The sequence below is a fragment of the Sphaeramia orbicularis genome, chromosome 2 (assembly GCF_902148855.1).
Source record: "Sphaeramia orbicularis chromosome 2, fSphaOr1.1, whole genome shotgun sequence".
Classification (NCBI taxonomy): domain Eukaryota; kingdom Metazoa; phylum Chordata; class Actinopteri; order Kurtiformes; family Apogonidae; genus Sphaeramia; species Sphaeramia orbicularis.
Window position 1 is genome coordinate 6,954,304 of NC_043958.1, and position 16,084 is coordinate 6,970,387.

At 39.3% G+C, this 16,084-nt stretch overlaps 1 protein-coding gene across 11 annotated transcripts in view; it reads right to left on the reverse strand.

The window, feature by feature from the left end:
• Positions 1–445: 445 nt before the first annotated feature.
• abi2b (abl-interactor 2b) overlaps positions 446–16,084 on the reverse strand; it is a 39,729-nt gene continuing 24,090 nt past the window's right edge. For 2 of the 11 annotated variants that reach the window (XM_030151152.1, XM_030151154.1), the window contains 6 exons: positions 15,805–15,951; positions 13,568–13,692; positions 10,148–10,312; positions 7,746–7,829; positions 5,138–5,323; positions 446–3,062 (listed from right to left, as the gene is read on the reverse strand). In XM_030151152.1, the coding sequence (XP_030007012.1) occupies positions 2,887–3,062; positions 5,138–5,323; positions 7,746–7,829; positions 10,148–10,312; positions 13,568–13,692; positions 15,805–15,951 (883 nt within the window). In that variant the 3' untranslated portion in view covers positions 446–2,886. Of the gene's footprint in view, positions 3,063–5,137; positions 5,324–7,745; positions 7,833–10,147; positions 10,313–13,567; positions 13,693–15,804; positions 15,952–16,084 lie in introns of all 11 variants that reach the window. The other 9 variants (XM_030151151.1, XM_030151153.1, XM_030151186.1 and 6 more) reach the window with 6 other exon arrangements.

Here is a 16,084-nt window from a genome sequence, read left to right on the forward strand (position 1 = left end):
TCAACATGAGAAACTTCACATAAATCCTCTATATTATGTATTAAAGTAGCTTAAGACCTCTAAAAGTGGACCCAAAACTGGTGGTGTAGCTGTACGCTGGTTTCTGAAAGTTTACAAAGTGAACAACCACATCACCAACTGTGCAACATCAGCTGAATGGGTGGACCACAATTAGGCAATGATCGGTTACTGTGGTCAACTTACTTACCCTTGTTGTCATAGCAACCCCACCAGCCTGATCTATTTGGATCCTCACTTGAATTAGTGACTCTTCAGAAAAACAGAAGTACACGAAACGGAGACGTCACCCTTTAGTTTCACCAACGTCACTTTGACTGTAATGAGCGACAGACCAGAATTCCATGCGTTGTCTTACATGCATTAAAGACACACTACAAATGACACTTGACCCACGAAGAAAGGAACTAAGACATTACTACAGCAATATATCTTAATAATTTTATTGTCTTTGTTCTCATGATTTTACAAATATGATACTTCTGCAATTCAACTTTAACTGTGCAACACAATGGCATTATGGACTGTTAAACTTGACATCCTGAGGGACGTCTGACTCCAGGGAGCTGTGAATCCTGCAGACCAGGGGCCTCATATTATGGACTGTTTTTGGTGTCATCCTAGAAGGGTTATGAAACCAAGCTTTGCAGCAGTAATCAGCGTTATGATTCATCGGCGTTCGTCTGTCCGCAGGATTCACTAGCAGCTTAAAACACACAGAAGATATTTCACTTTTCCAGGAGGGAGCTGGGCCCATCCCTCCCCTCTTCCTCCCCCTCCCCCCCCCATGGGTCAGAGAGCGACTCCCTGGACGTGGGTTTCTGAAGTAAAGTTGTACAGTCTCTTTGGATGAGGCTGGTGGTGGTGATGGTGGTGGTTGTTGTTACCTGGTTGGAGCTGCAGGGCTGCTTGTCTTTTTAAAGAATGGGTGATCTCGCCACGTAAGTTTTCTGGGACACCAGTACAGATAAGAACAATGGCATGCAAGACTCACATACAGACCCACTTGGTAATTTATTTTTTTTTTTAATAGAAAATAAAGATTCTGACATAATAAGTACAAGCACTGAGCCCTCGCAAACACCCAAAGCGTATTGGAAACGTACGGAGGACGAACGACGCCTAAACCGTAGTAGTATCAGGGGCTTGCGACGGTTAAAACCATTTCAACACGACAGCTGGCTTCTTTTCATATTCAGTAAGTCCCGCTTGAGGACATAATACATCTCACATTTATATTATTTCTTCTCTACACCTTTTTACTACAAATGTATGTGCTTTTGATTTAAAACAACTCCGGAAAACAAAAGAAAAATTTCAACGACAATCCACCGCACTCTGGCCAATTTATTGCAAATGAAGTGATAAAACCTCTGAACAGCAACGCACACTTCAATATGGCACAAGCATCTTAGAAATGACTTAATGCGTCTTCGTCGTTGTGGGTGAATATAAAATAAAATAAAAAAAGGAATAAAGAAAAAAAAAAAACAAACCAACCAAGAACCACACCATATCTAAAAATTTTAAGACATTAATCATCAGTAGAGCGGAAAACATCTTTTTTCCCCCTCATCGGTACATGCAGTCCGACACTCGGCAAACCAAACTCAAGTCTGGACCCCTTCGGTTTTAACGCCTCTCCTCGCGAGAAAGGTTTTTTTTTTTTTTTTTTTTTTGGTGAAACGCTGCAGATGACTAGCCGAGATCATAAAACGTGGATCGTTTGTGACGGGAAGCTGCAGAAGTGCGAACTTAAGACTTCAAAATCCAGGTCGATGTGCAAGTGACGTCTCTTTCTTCTTGAGGGCTGGATGACCATTCCTTCACCGGATAGAGATGTATGTGAGATGTGAGAGGGGGAAGAAAATAAATTAAAAAAAAAAAAAAAAGCACGTTGGCCAGTAAAGTGAAGTGTGTAGTGTCTAAACCCACCAGGCTCTGTAGCTAATTTTCAAAAACGCTGGGAGAAAAGAAAAGCAGAAATCTTGGTTTAAAGCACTCCGGGGGGCTCTCGAATGTCTTTTCCGACCACTTTACGCTAGCTCATGTGTCGCTTTAAGACATTTTCTGTGCTTATCTCGGTGAATGTCAAGCTTTTGGCACGCTCTTACCGAGGTACCTGAACAAAAATTAGCCAAGCAAGCAAGGAGACCGCTTTCCCCCGCTGAGGATACTGTTGTTGCATTTGTATATAAAGGAGGAGGATTTGTTTTTCAATCTCTACAACGTCTCTGGAGTGTTAAGGAGAAATTCTACGCATGAAGGCAATTCTCCTCCAGCCCTTTTCTCCGGGGCTGCGCTCGCTCAGTCCCTCTCGGCAGCCCCCGCCTGCGCACCAGTTATCCCACTACAAAATCTAAATAAATATGGTTTAAAATAAGGGCAAACTGGTAAAAACAAAAGTCATGAAGCAAAAAAAAAAAAAAAAAAAAAAAAATCAATGTAGTGGCCTCGTAGTGTAACACAAAACTCTCCAAGTACAAGTCACGTTTCTCCTCATTGAAAGAAAAAGAACAAAAAGATTACAGGGAAGGATATATCATAGAGTAGTGGTTGTTTTACAATGGCGACTATGTCAAGAGAATGACCGGGCGTCAAAGTTTTTAATGCTGCACCTTCTTTAAAATCCACCCCCCACCCTCTCATATCTGTTTTCTGTCTTCGGACGTGATCATGTTCTGTCTGATCAAAGTCTCTTCCCCTTAACCCCCCACCCAAAACAAAAAAAAAAAAGAAACAAAATTAAAAAAAAAACAAAAAAGAAAAAAATAATCACATGCTCCTCCTCTTCCCTCCATTGGATCAGAAGAGAGGAAAAGGGAGGGGCTGGTGGTGGTGGTGGTGGTGAGGGGGGGTGGGGGCTGTTCAGTCGGCGTAGTGCATGATGGACTCGACGTAGTTGCCGGGGAAGAGGCCCGTGGTGCCGTTCATCACGCCCTCGTACCAGCCGTCGTCGTTCTTCTTGATCACGTAGATGATAGCGCCCTCCTGGAACGACAGCTCGTCGTCCTTGTCGCGAGTGTAGTCGTAGATGGCCACCACTAGGGGGGGATAGAAACAAGAAGATGAGTAAAATGACCTAATGAAGAAGAGGCGATATTTCTTTTGGCTTTTTATCTTTATTATTATTATTTTATTGAATTTTCTTAACATATTTTTCTTTTCTAAGTTTTTCTTTTATTATGGTGCATCTATGAAAACACTCCTAGTTGGATTTTTTTTTTCCCATATTTGTGGCTCATATTCTGTCTGTATTTATTGTGTTTTATGGCAACATTGAAAGTGAAGGTTTCCCTCAATGTGTTTAAAAAAGGACTTTGGATATAAATTCTGCACAGGACAGATTTAACAGAAATAACTCAAAAGTCTACTCCTGACTAGTCCTGAAATATAATAAATAAAGGTGCGTTTGTTTTTCTTGTTTTGTTTTATTTTCACTTATATTTATCTTTATATCCCCTTGAGCCCCAAAAAAGCATGTTTGTCCTCTGTAGGGGACAAGAGTTTCACAGCTTTAAAAAAACAAAATAAAAAACACTGTCCACACCAAAGGACATTCCATAAAAAAACATTAAACACCTATCTGAAAAAACTGTTTCCAATCAAGGCAATTATTTAATGTAGAAAATCCAAAACTTTTACTTTCCTGGGTCTCGAGGGGGAAATACAATAAACGTCCTAATAATGACAGGTACCGATAGAAATGAAGTGCTTCCAGATGCTCGATTGTGGCAGTAATGGCCTCGTCAGATGGTGGAAAACGATGTGGAAATAGTGATGAAACATGACATTACTCATAGTTTCGTCCAGTTGTTTTAATACAGCTGAATGGAGATGATTATGACACTTATGCAAATCACTGTAATTAGTTCAAGTAGCTGCAATGAGAGGATTACGTGCTGTGCCAGGAATAAGCACAACATGACTCTGAAAATGACGTCCACTGGAAGAGAAAACTAGACACTGTACCACCAAGGACTGAAACACTACAAGAGTCAAAGTCCTACACCTTCCTGCTGTGCCCCATGGGACATTATTTCAGAAAAAAGTTGTATTAAAGCCAATGATGAGAAAAGTAATTTTTTGATCTGCTTTGAAATATGCCATCATTTACACATATGATGTTTATCAATGCAAAGGAGAATTTATTTACGAATAAAAGAATAGAAGTGTTTTGGTCTGTATGTAAAAAGATCTGTCCGTCCAACTCATGCGTCATTTGAAATGAGCGAGCGATACGGTCCATTGAGCCGTTTAACCCTAAACTAGATATTTACTATTTTTACCACATGCTACAACTTAACCCAAAAAGACCCAAACATCTACTGAACAAAAGAATCTACTGATCAGAAACATTTAATACCTGTTGATCCACTAATCATATCAATGCATGTAACTAATTAATGTAAAATGTAGTTTGTCATCTTTTCATGGTCATCAGATATGACCCATTTGGACGTTCAGAGGCTTTGGAGTTACCGTGGAAACACAGTCATCTCCTAAAACATTGATTCACCAGTAAAACCCATTTACTTTGATGAATGACAGTGGATGGACACACTTGGTTTATGTTCAGTTAATGATATACTTTGCTGAAAAAGTCACTATTTTCCTCAGTTTTCTGTTTTGATATAATAGTCTTTAAATTTACTTTTGAGTTTTCATGACCATCTAAATTAAACATAGGAAAATACATGATTTAGTGAAGCATGAAAAATACAGAGGATAATATTATAATAAATGGTGATATATCACTTAAGAAATATTAAAATCATTTGGGAACGGACATAAAAGTAGCACTGGGTTAAATTCAAACTGGATCCAAAAAAAAAAAAAAAGTCTCTACCACTTACCATTGTTCATATTTTTTTCCCAAAGTTAGGTCCCACAGAGCACAACGAAAGGGGCGGGACTTTAGACTAGTTTATGTTGCTTCATTTTGCGGATTTTTATGTTTACTCAATATTGCTGAAAAAAAATGTGCTTCTATTGAAGCAAAAAAGGTGATTTAAGAAAGAAACAACAGAAAACTTTAAAGTCTTTTCACAAAATTTGCCAGACCGAGCTAAAGCCCAACAGTGTGGAGGGATAAAAGTGGCGATGATAAGGGTCAAACCTTTTTCCAGGTAGCTGCGAGGGGCCCATGGCGGGTCCTCTTCAGCGTAGGGGTCGCTGTACTCCACCACCGCCGACTCTTCCTCATCCTCGTCATCCTCGTAGTCCTCCGGCGGGGGAGGCGGAGGTGTGGGCTCCTCGAATACAGGCTCCTCGGCAGGTGGAGGCGGGGGCGGCACGTCTGAGACTGGGGATAGTTTTTAGTAGCGGGAGGGAGAAAAGACAAAAAAAATACAGTGAAATGTAGAAAAAGCAGAACTAAAAAACCAAGGACACACCCGCGACTGACATACATTCCCATGCATGTGAGAAAATAACAGATTCCATGCTGGATGCAAACATTTGAAGGTAATTTCTGAGGGAAATCAGAGGGAGGATGCATCAAAAATCAAAACAAAATCATAAACATGCTCAAAAAGAACACACAACATGCGTCATTATTCATGCTTTCATTATTTCTTCACTTTTCCACTTTGTTTATTACCATAATGGACTGTTGATGAGTGAACAAATGCCAACATATGCTGCTGAGGAGACTCCAGTGAAGAGAGATCACAGTGACTTCAAAACAACCCACATTTTTATTAATACCTCTGACAGGAAGTAGTGGGAATGTGGTATGAGCAACAGTTGCTTTGCTTTGGTTCGCTTCTTCCTCTTGTCACTTTAGTATATTTGACCTAAGATTACACCCACAGATGTGTACACTTCAAGTTTTTTTGTCCCCAGTTGACCCTTTGCTCTCACTCATCTATAGTAGTACTCCTATATCTGTCAAGCTTTCATGCCAGTATGCCACTATGACATTTTCAGCAATGGTTTTTTTGGGACACTCCAAACGAAATACATTTTATTTAACACTTCAAAGAAACTGAAATTGAACAGTAGCTCAATAAATAATAAAATAACGCAAAAATTCATAAAATATTTTGTGATTAGATTCATAGCAGTTGTAATGAGTATAATTTAAAATATTTTTGTGAGTAAATAATACCAACATTCTGTGATAAGCATTCTGAATTTTTAGAAAGTAGACGAAATGGAAGGTTTATTTGAGAGCCACATTTACAGTATAATTAATTTGATGAATAATGTGTCTGCTCTGACCTAAGAGAAAGGCAAATGTTAGCTAACTAGCACAAATATTAGCATAAAAGGTGGTAGAGTATTAATTAAAACTTATTTATGTTTAAGTAACTTAAAGTTTATTATTAATGTTTAAATAACTTAAAGTTTAGCTAGGTAAGGTAGTTGTGCACTATTTGAGACTGAGTAAAATCTGTTATACAGTTTGGAAAAAAAAAAAAAAAAACTTGCAAGGCAGATGTGTTTTTCTTAGTTTGCCAACAACTGCATGCTCAGCTAGCCAACCAAGGTTAGCATTTTATTTTGGTGAAGACAAAGAAAATCTGATTATATTTTGGTGAGGATGTAGTTTTCAAATGCACACTGAAGCTCTTTTTGTTTCTCTGTGATATTTCACCACTTTTAAATATTTATTTATAACTATAGATCTAAATCTCATTGAATACTTAGTTTCTTCATTACAATAATACAGCTACACATCTCAGGCATCCTCAAATTGAAATACACTCTGCAAAAAAAAAAAACAAAAAAAAAAACAAAAAAAACAAAAAAAAACAAAAAAACAGACCCCCCCGCCAAAACAGTACAACGAAAAAAGCCAGATTGTCTAGTATTACACAACAAAACAAAAAACAAAACAAAAAAATCTGCCAATGGTTTATTTTTAGGGACAATAATAGACCTGATGGAAACAAGTGACAAGTTCTCATCAAAACAAATTAATTTGAGATAAACTACATACAGTTAAATTGAGAAGATGCATAACTGATGTCACTCTTAAAATGAAGAAAACAATGCTGTTCCTCTGCTGAAATATTATGCAAATGATTGCATGAAGTTTTTACCAGTGAAATCTTACTCAACATTGGCTGAAATATCTTAATAAGGCAAAGCACATTTTCCAGGAACTACACTTTTTTTTTCCCCTTTAGAGAAGTTCCTGTTTTGCAGTGCAGGCATCTTATTATTTTTAGTCTGTTACTATGTAAGTGGTCAATAAGGAGCTAAAAAATTCTACAAAAAAATAGATAACTACTTTCAGTGGCTTTGGCTGTGAGTGAGCTCTTCCACATTGTTTAATCCATAGTCTGGCATCTTTCCTTAAATATTTGGGCTGCAGAAAAGTGAAAACTATGACACCTGCCTCTAAAGTTTGAGGATATATGCACACTAGTTCAGCATTCTCCCTTGTTTTGAAAGCCTGACAGGCATCTTGAGTCTACAGAGACTGACACTGAATATTCTTAAGAGGGTCAAAGGGTCACTTTTCCTCTTTCATTCTAATAAACCTGACATGATGCATTTAATATCCACAAATATTTCCTGTTGTGGTCACCGCAAATCTCTGTGTGGATATGTGAGGTTGAATGTCTACGAATAGACCCCTGAGCAGATTCTGTTGAATGTTGTTCACTCATACAAGACAGTGTTGCACCAAAAACAGGGCTGATGTCTGAGGCGGTCATGCAGAGACAAGGGAATGGGGGTGGGTAGTGGGGGGGTTGGAGCTAAAAGCCACTTACTAGTCTCCTGAACCCGGGCCACAAAGCCCATCAGAGGCAGCTGAGGAGTGATCTGCATGGAGGGGGGAGGGGGCGCGAGTGGACCTGCTATCACCGTACGAAGCAAATATGTGGAAGATTTGGGGGGGGCAGAGAAGAGGATGGACATGAGAATAGCAGAGAAAACGAGAAAATGAGGTTAAATGAACAGCAGCACAGAAGGACGTTAAAGAACTAGAGTGATGAGAAACAGCAAACGGAACACAATATAAATGCAAGAGTTTAGGAAGGAAAACACCTGACAAATACACTGTTACACAGCAGACGTCATTGATATATGCAGGAGTAAAAGAAGTAGAAGACTTATTTAACTGACAGTAATATACAATCAATAATAGGGCTGTAACGACTAGTCGACAAGTTGACAAAAAGTCAGCGGCGAAATTAGTCAACTAATTTAGTAGTCGACAGGTTGTAACGTCTTGAGTATTTAGCTTGTTTAACAAACTTGTTAGGCACTGTAATTTTGCACAAAATACAGTTTTGTTTAGAGGAAAAAAGTGTTTTATTGCTGATTGCGGTATTTGATGAATATTGACTACCAAATTGAATGTTTATCACCCCTGTCATGCATTCTCATTGTTGTGCACCAAACGTTCTTGTTAAAGGAAAAAACAAAGAAGTATTTTATTGCTGCGATAAATGTAAATAAGAGCCACTGCTTTTTTTTTTTGTTTTGACTTGTTTTTTTTTAATTTGCAATCCGTAATCTGACAGGTCGACTTTTGAATTAGTCATTAGTTGCAGCCCTAATCAATCATGATATGTTTGACTGTACACTGCAGTGAAATACAAAGCAATGCATGAGCTATTTCACTATTACTGACCTACTTTCTTGAATAAGTGTTGTGTCTGAAATGTTAATCGTGTTGAAATAAGGGCAGGGCAATATGGCCAAAAATATGTGATTCTGATAAGTTTTTGTTTCCTGTATACAAAGCTCAATGAAAAATGCAATTCAAAATACTATGCAACACAAATGTCCCTCAAACAATGAAAAAAATGAGAAAAACGACATTTGCTCTCAAAAAAAAAAAAAAAACAAATACAAAAACAAAAAGTATAAACAAAAATTATAACTGTCGGTGGCAATAAGTGGGTCCAAGCAGTGACAATACTTGGGTTAAACATGAAACATGCAACAAATGCAAAATGCAAATACAATCAATAGTAATGCTTTTTTTGTTGAATAAGAACTCTATGCAATGTACGATTTCAAGCTATGCTTCTGTTGGCAACTAAGACTTAGTCGAATGAGGATTGAAATTTAGTGCCTTTGTATTCCCTGAGAACGTGACAATACAATATGATTGTATACTGCAATAATTATTACTCCTAGTTCTCTTTTGTTGTTTGGATTTATTTTATTGTCTGCTAAAGAACGCAAAAAAGTTCAGTGTTTTGTTTTAGTTACTTTCACTCCTTCATCAATGACATACAACTTTATATGACTACTCGTCTGGCACATGTATGTTTACAATGTTATATCTGCACAATTTTTTTATACGTTTTGTTTATGTTACTTTGTTATATAGTATATCTCTAATTTGCACACACTCTATTGCACTTTTTTTTTTCATATATTTGTATTTTATTGAGTTATTACTTGTAAATGCACTGTTGCTGGCAGAGACCACCTGCATCTGACAATAATTAATTAAATAACAATAAAAAATTCTATTCTATCCTATTCTTAACCATTTAATTTCTCCAATTTGTCACTCAGGAACAAACATGAGTCCTTAAATCTCAATGAAATGGACATTTATCTTGATAACAGTTGATATAAACTGATCTGAACATTATACATCATGAGAATATTTTTGGCCATAATGTCCAACCCCAGTAGACAGAAGTACAATAGTATGTAACTGGATGTTTCTTAAAATCTGGAGTATTTTCATTAATGCTCACTGTCCCATTCAAATAAATAAATAAGTAAATACACTCCTGTCACTGAGAATAAGCAGTGGGAGACATAAAGTTTGTAGAGCAGTGAAGTCAAGTGAGAGCGCTGGTGAAGTGGTCACAGATCTGAAGACGGATAAACAGAGGGGAAAAGACAAAAGCAGATCGGAGGATGTTTCCATAAAAGATGCAGAGTCACACTCTGGTGAACGGCTTCTTCTGGAATCAGGACAAATTCAGAGATGCTGGTCTCCCTGAAACCCCTGACTACTGGAAAAGGTTACACTTGACAGAGTACCACCCATTCATTTACTGCTTTCTCTGTTTATTATGTAGCAGGTAGTACACAACAAACATCACAGCTCATTTAATCCTCCTTTTCACATGCATTTAAATTGTCCCTATTGTTATTAATCATCTAAAATCCTGGTTTGGGTAATGTGGTACGGTCGTACCTTGGTTCTGAGCGAAGTGTGGTCCGCCGTTGAGCTGGTTCTGGTTGTGGGCCATGTTGGGCTGCCCGGTGACGGACGAGGGCCGGCGGTACGGCAGGGATCCTCCGACCTGGGGGTTCTGGGGCTGCTGTGCCGGGCGATTCATGCTGTAGAACTGAGGAGCACCTGGGAGTGTACGACAGCAGGGGGTAGCAGAGAGCGAGTTATGAAGGGAGAGGGGAGGGGACCAGGGGTTAGTTATTACTGTCTTCTGGTGTCCTGCACACTGAGGTCAGGAGAAAAAAAAAACAAAACCAAAAAAACACATACACCAGTACATTTGGAATAACTGGTTACATCTACAGGAAAAAGCCTTGGTTTCTCCTTGATTAAATCTACCTTTTTGCTTTTGTTTTCCACTATTTTCATTTAATTTAATTTTTCTTATTGTTATTATACTTAACTTTATATCCTCTTGTGACCTAGTACAGCATTTTTGTCCTCTGTAGGGGACAAAAGTTTCTATACTTCTGTTGGATTTTAGTCTTTTTCTTTCTTTTAAATACTTTTATAAGTTTTTAACCATGTTTTATTATAGTATGTCCATGATGACTTTTATTACTATGTTTTGTTTCATGTTTTCAGCTCCTTTGTGCACATATATTTATTGTACTTTCTTGGCACACTGAAAGTGAAGGTTTCCCTCAATGTGTCTTTTAAAGGTTTAAAAATTTTTTAAAGTAATAATGATGATGAAGACTTTGGAAATAAGCAATGCATTTTTGTCCTCTGTAGGGGACAAGAGTTTCATGGTTTTAATTATTAAAAAAAACCAAAACAAAACACTGTCCACTGCAAAAGACGAAAAATGTATCTGAAAAAAACTGTTGCATCATGCCATTTCCAACCAAGACAATTATTTATCGTAAAAAAGCCAAAAGTTTTACTTTCCTGGGTCTCAGGAGGATATGTACCATTCCATTTTTATCCTGTGATCAACTCCAAAAATATAAGTTTGTACTTTATTAGCCGCAGTTTCATAGATAGTAGTTCTTCAACCCATATAAAAATCACTGCAATCAATAATTCCAAATTTATATGGATTGTAAATAAAATTGTCGTGTCTTTTCATGTCTGCTATGTTGGTGGCATAAAATGACAGCTATGTCCAGTCATTTGCGTGATTATGTAACTAAATTAATGACTCTTGAATGTTTCAGGCAGTCTTTCTGCAATTTTTTGGGGTATGTTGCTGCTGTAAAACTGCAATTTCCCCACGACTGGAATAAAAAAACCTTATGTTATTTAGCCAAAATGTGATTGTTGTGACCGCCCCTACATCAAGTTGAAGAAATACTGTCCATGTAAATGTATTTTTGGGATTGTACTGCTTTAAATTGCATGAGAATACCAAGGATGCCCCTCATGTTACAATGTGTAAATATCTAAATAAATATATCAGTGATCCAACATGTCACTGTTCAGTTTCAGCGAGGAATATTAACCGATCATGTCAATATCCAGCAGCCACAGAACAAAAGCAAGAAATAAATACACATGAATAACTCCGCAAACATTTCACCACAAAGCTCATGCATAATACATCAGAACAACATCATCAATGCAGACGGCTGATGAGATGCTGTGAGCAATGGATCCGGCAGCTGCAGGAGGAATGGGAGGCAGAGGAGGAGCTGGATGAGGTTTCAACTGTGCACAGATTTAAAGAATATTCACAGATTCAGAGGCTGGGACAGGCAGGCAGAGAGATACATGACAGCGGAGGTGGGATGGAGGGGGTGCAGGAGCCGGCGAGCTTTCTTCACATTTGGGGTGGGGGTGGAAAAGGGGGGGGTACACTCACCTTGTGCAGGGTTGCCGTAAGTAGAGGGGCCTGTGCCGGTGGGGGCCGCAGAGGCAGGGAGCTGAGGAGGGGGAGGGGGGACAGGCGGGATCTCTACGGGAGGGTTGGGGGCCTGTGGGGGGCCGTCTAGGGCAGAAGTAGGGGGTCCGGGGGTGGTGGCGGTGTTAGGAGCAGATTTAGTTGGGTTGGAAGGGGCGGGGGCTGAACCTGAGGCGGTGCAGGTTAGGTGGGAGGGGTTGAAGAGGTTACGAGATAAGAAAGAAGAGAAGACACGTGAGGGAAGTCGAGACCAGATAAGAGTGAGAGGGAAGGAAACATTCTGACTGAAACACAAGTTAAAGCCTCTGGAAATTTGCTCTGAAATAGTGGAAACAGTACAACAACCATTGTAAAACCTCATCTAAAACCTACTCATGTTTAGACCAGAGGTTCCCAGACTTTTTTCCAAGATGTAACCAAAAGAAAAAATCTGCAACATCTACATTTTTACTGACTCTTCCGTCATTGATACAATGTTCAATAAATGCACTTGTGTTGCACTGTAATCAATTTTAATTCACCATGAGAAACATCAATCCCTGACCAAAAGACACAAGAAACCATTGGAACACTTAAGTACATAAGCACAGGGAACACTTTCCTGCTTTGTCTTGCTAATCCCTTCACCGCAAAAGGAAGGTTCTTCAAACTTTCCCCAATACAATGAATTCTTTGTTAAAGGTATTTTAATTCAACACTAAAGATGACAATTTCATCCATTTCAGCACTGATGAAAACGTAAAACTAACTTACAGGCTTCATTCACAATTTTTCTAGGTCAAATTGAAGCACTTTTCAGGGTCATTTTCACCACCTTATTGCTAAAATACATATCTAAAGGAATACATATACTCATGATGATTCTTTTTTTTTTTTTTTTTTTACTTTTTATCACAATGATGTACATTGTATTATGCTATAAACATCTAAAATTATGTTTCATAATAGCAAAAAGTTTAGAAATTAAAGGAGAACATAAGGTTTTATTAAAAAAAAAAAAAAAAGTTTTCAAAATACATCACCTCTCTAAAAGCACTATTAGCTTGGCATCTCACCTAACTGAGTTAATATTAAGAAGAAATAAATTAATCACATCATAGAGTCACAACTGCAAGCACTTTCAAGCACTTCAACTAAAATTCAAGCACTTTTCAGACCTTGAAAACACAACATTGAAATTCAAGTTAAGCTTTGGTCACATGTATCACTGAACCACTGATATCTCTGATTCCACAAAATGTTCTTCTTGTGTTTATGACTTCCCAATAAAATAAACATAATGAACGCAACATTTATATCTTCAGGCTCAGATTCACGAGATTACAAAGAGCCCCACTGACAATGAACCTTCTACAACCAGTATCGACTACTTCTTGACACATATAAGATCCTAGATTACACTCACAAAGCTACTGCATATTTAGGTTTCCAGAGGCTTTAACATTCTCAGGACGCAAGAATCCTGGGTAGTGAACAAACGTTAGTCAACTCAGTTAGTTCCAAGCCGTTTACAGCAGAGTAAACAAGGCAGATGTTACCTGGGAAAGCAGTGGGTGGGGCTGGGGTCGGCACGGCGATGGGCACGCCCACACTGCCGCTTCCGCTGTTCTCTCGGCTGCTGCTGCGACTGCTGCTGGGGTGGCTGCCGCCGCTACTGCCGCTGCTGGTGGGAGGGCAGCGACACACATGAGAGCACGCACACACGCTCACACATTCTGTTGCACTGTAATGAACGCTGCAGATACAACTAATGTCTTTGCTTATGTCTTTTCAACTGTAATATGCCATAGCAGTTGGAGGTTTAGTGTCTGACCAATCAGTGGCCCTCAACTCCAGTACCATCAGATACCCCTTTTCAACAAAAACCTTCCCGTAGTGGTTCCGAGTTGGATCAACTTGTGAAGTTTCTAAGAATGGGTTTGCTTTTCCACAGGCTTGAGAGTACAGTGTTAGAAAATAGAATGGTAGTTACCTACAATTAATGTTAAATGTTTAGCTAATATTATAATTTCTCACATGCATGACAGTAATATTAAAGGGCTAAGGCAAAGAGCTAATAATTCTGAAGAAATGAGGCAAGAAGGCGAGAAAAATTTAGGCATTTAAGTTTCCAAAAAGGTTTTTAGACTCTGACATGTCCTTTCCACCCAATGTGAGTCTAATGCTAGCTCTGGTGATGGCGTTTATTCAGAGTTGGTGCTACTAAATGAATTTGCTTTTTCTTCTAGGAGACTCATTAGGAGACCAATGGTGAATGAGTCAGTGGCATGGTTACAAAGTAGCGTGCTAATGCTAGCTGTTGTTACAAAACTGGCTAGTTTATAGGCTAGGTGGGATTATGAAAGAGACAGCTAATAATTTCTGAACATTATACTGATGCACCTTGACTGACAAACCCCTGTTGCTTCCATTTCATAATCATGGTAAAGCACCGGATCGTCTTATCTGTATAAATTAGCCCGTACAATAGCTACGATCATTTAACTACAATAATTATGTCATTGTAATCACACTTTCAGCCGTCTGGATTACTAGTTCTTGGTTGTCATACAGCAAAGTGTTAAAACAACTCGGGAACCAGTATTTCTGGCCTAGAGCTGAATAACTACTCATAGAAAGACATGGAACAGGCATTGGCTCTGAACTAGTCCTGGAAGTACCTCATTAGAAAAGGGTATGAAAGCCTTTCTAGTAGAAAATGGTCAAAAGACAGATGATGTTAAAGATGTGAGTCATCATCATCATTCATCTCTTTTTTTTCTTTCTTTTTTTTTTTTTAAGTCAAGTTCTAGCGCAGCACTGGATGTACAGGCGGCCCAGAGCAATAAGGTAAGTGTTGAACATGTTGCAATCAAATTCAGTTATAATAACTCGCATTATTACGGTGGCACCCTCAAGAGCATTCATGTTAGTGTGAGCTGTAAAGCCTTTGGAATGATCATGTCACAGTGATAAAAAGCAGCAGGAAGCCTCACCGAGGGACACATGACAGTGGTGACAGACAGAGACAAAGATATGACACGTTGTTTAAAAAAAAACAAAAAAACAAAAAGCAGGGAGCATCAAGACACTGGGTGGACTTCAGGACAGCGCGCATGGGTTGAGAGATGAAGATAATGAGCTGTGGATGAAACGGTGCAGAAAAGACTCGTGCTGAGAGGAGAGTCTGGGAAAAGTTCTAGATAAGAAAAAATATATATTAAACCCATTTGTTTGATCGGTGCCTCTGCTGAACAGATGCGGCGGCCATGACGAAAATGCTTTCAAAGAAGTGTTGTTACCTCTTTCAGAGAAGACAGGAGAATCTTTGAATGTCTGTGCATGTTGTGGATGACGAGTCACCCTGGGAGATGTGTTGACATTGGGCTGACAGGACTGTGGGGGCGACACTGTCTATTTAATGACTATTACCATAGGAACTTGAGTCTAGCCGTGCTAAATGCAGCTCTGACTCTACCTCGTCCTCATTTCTTTGTCCTTATCTGAGCATCGAGGTGAGCCAACAGGTGAAGGCTGACAAATTTCAACCTGGGCATTCCCTGGGTGCTACGGTTTGTTGGACAAAAGGTTAATGTTGGGTGGAATAAAAAAGGAGGGAATAAATGTGGTAACCTCTTTTCAAGAACAGTCATTTCAGAGAAGAAGGGCAGACATGTTCAGAGGCGGGCTCGCATTTTTAGTGTAGGAAAGAAGAAGAAAGGCGAAGAAGTAGAGGAAAAAGGGGGCGTGTTTTAGAAGTGTAGAGAGTCATGCTGGGAACGGGGGAAGGGGGTACCTGTACGTGCGGTTCCTCTGATTAACGGATGCAGTGCGTGCAGGGCTCTGCTGGGGGTGCGCCATGTTGCGCGTCGGACTTGAGACGTAGTCGTTAGGGACAACGGGTGGACGCACCGGCTCGAGCGTCCTATAGGGGGAGTGGCGCCTGCGAGAGGGTCAGGAGGACAGGAGTCGAAGGGGGGGAGGAGGAGGAGGAGGGGGGAGGGGCATCCACAGAGAAGTGTAGGGGGAGAGGGGGAGGAGGAGAGCAAGAAACAAACAAGTGCAAACTTAAAAAA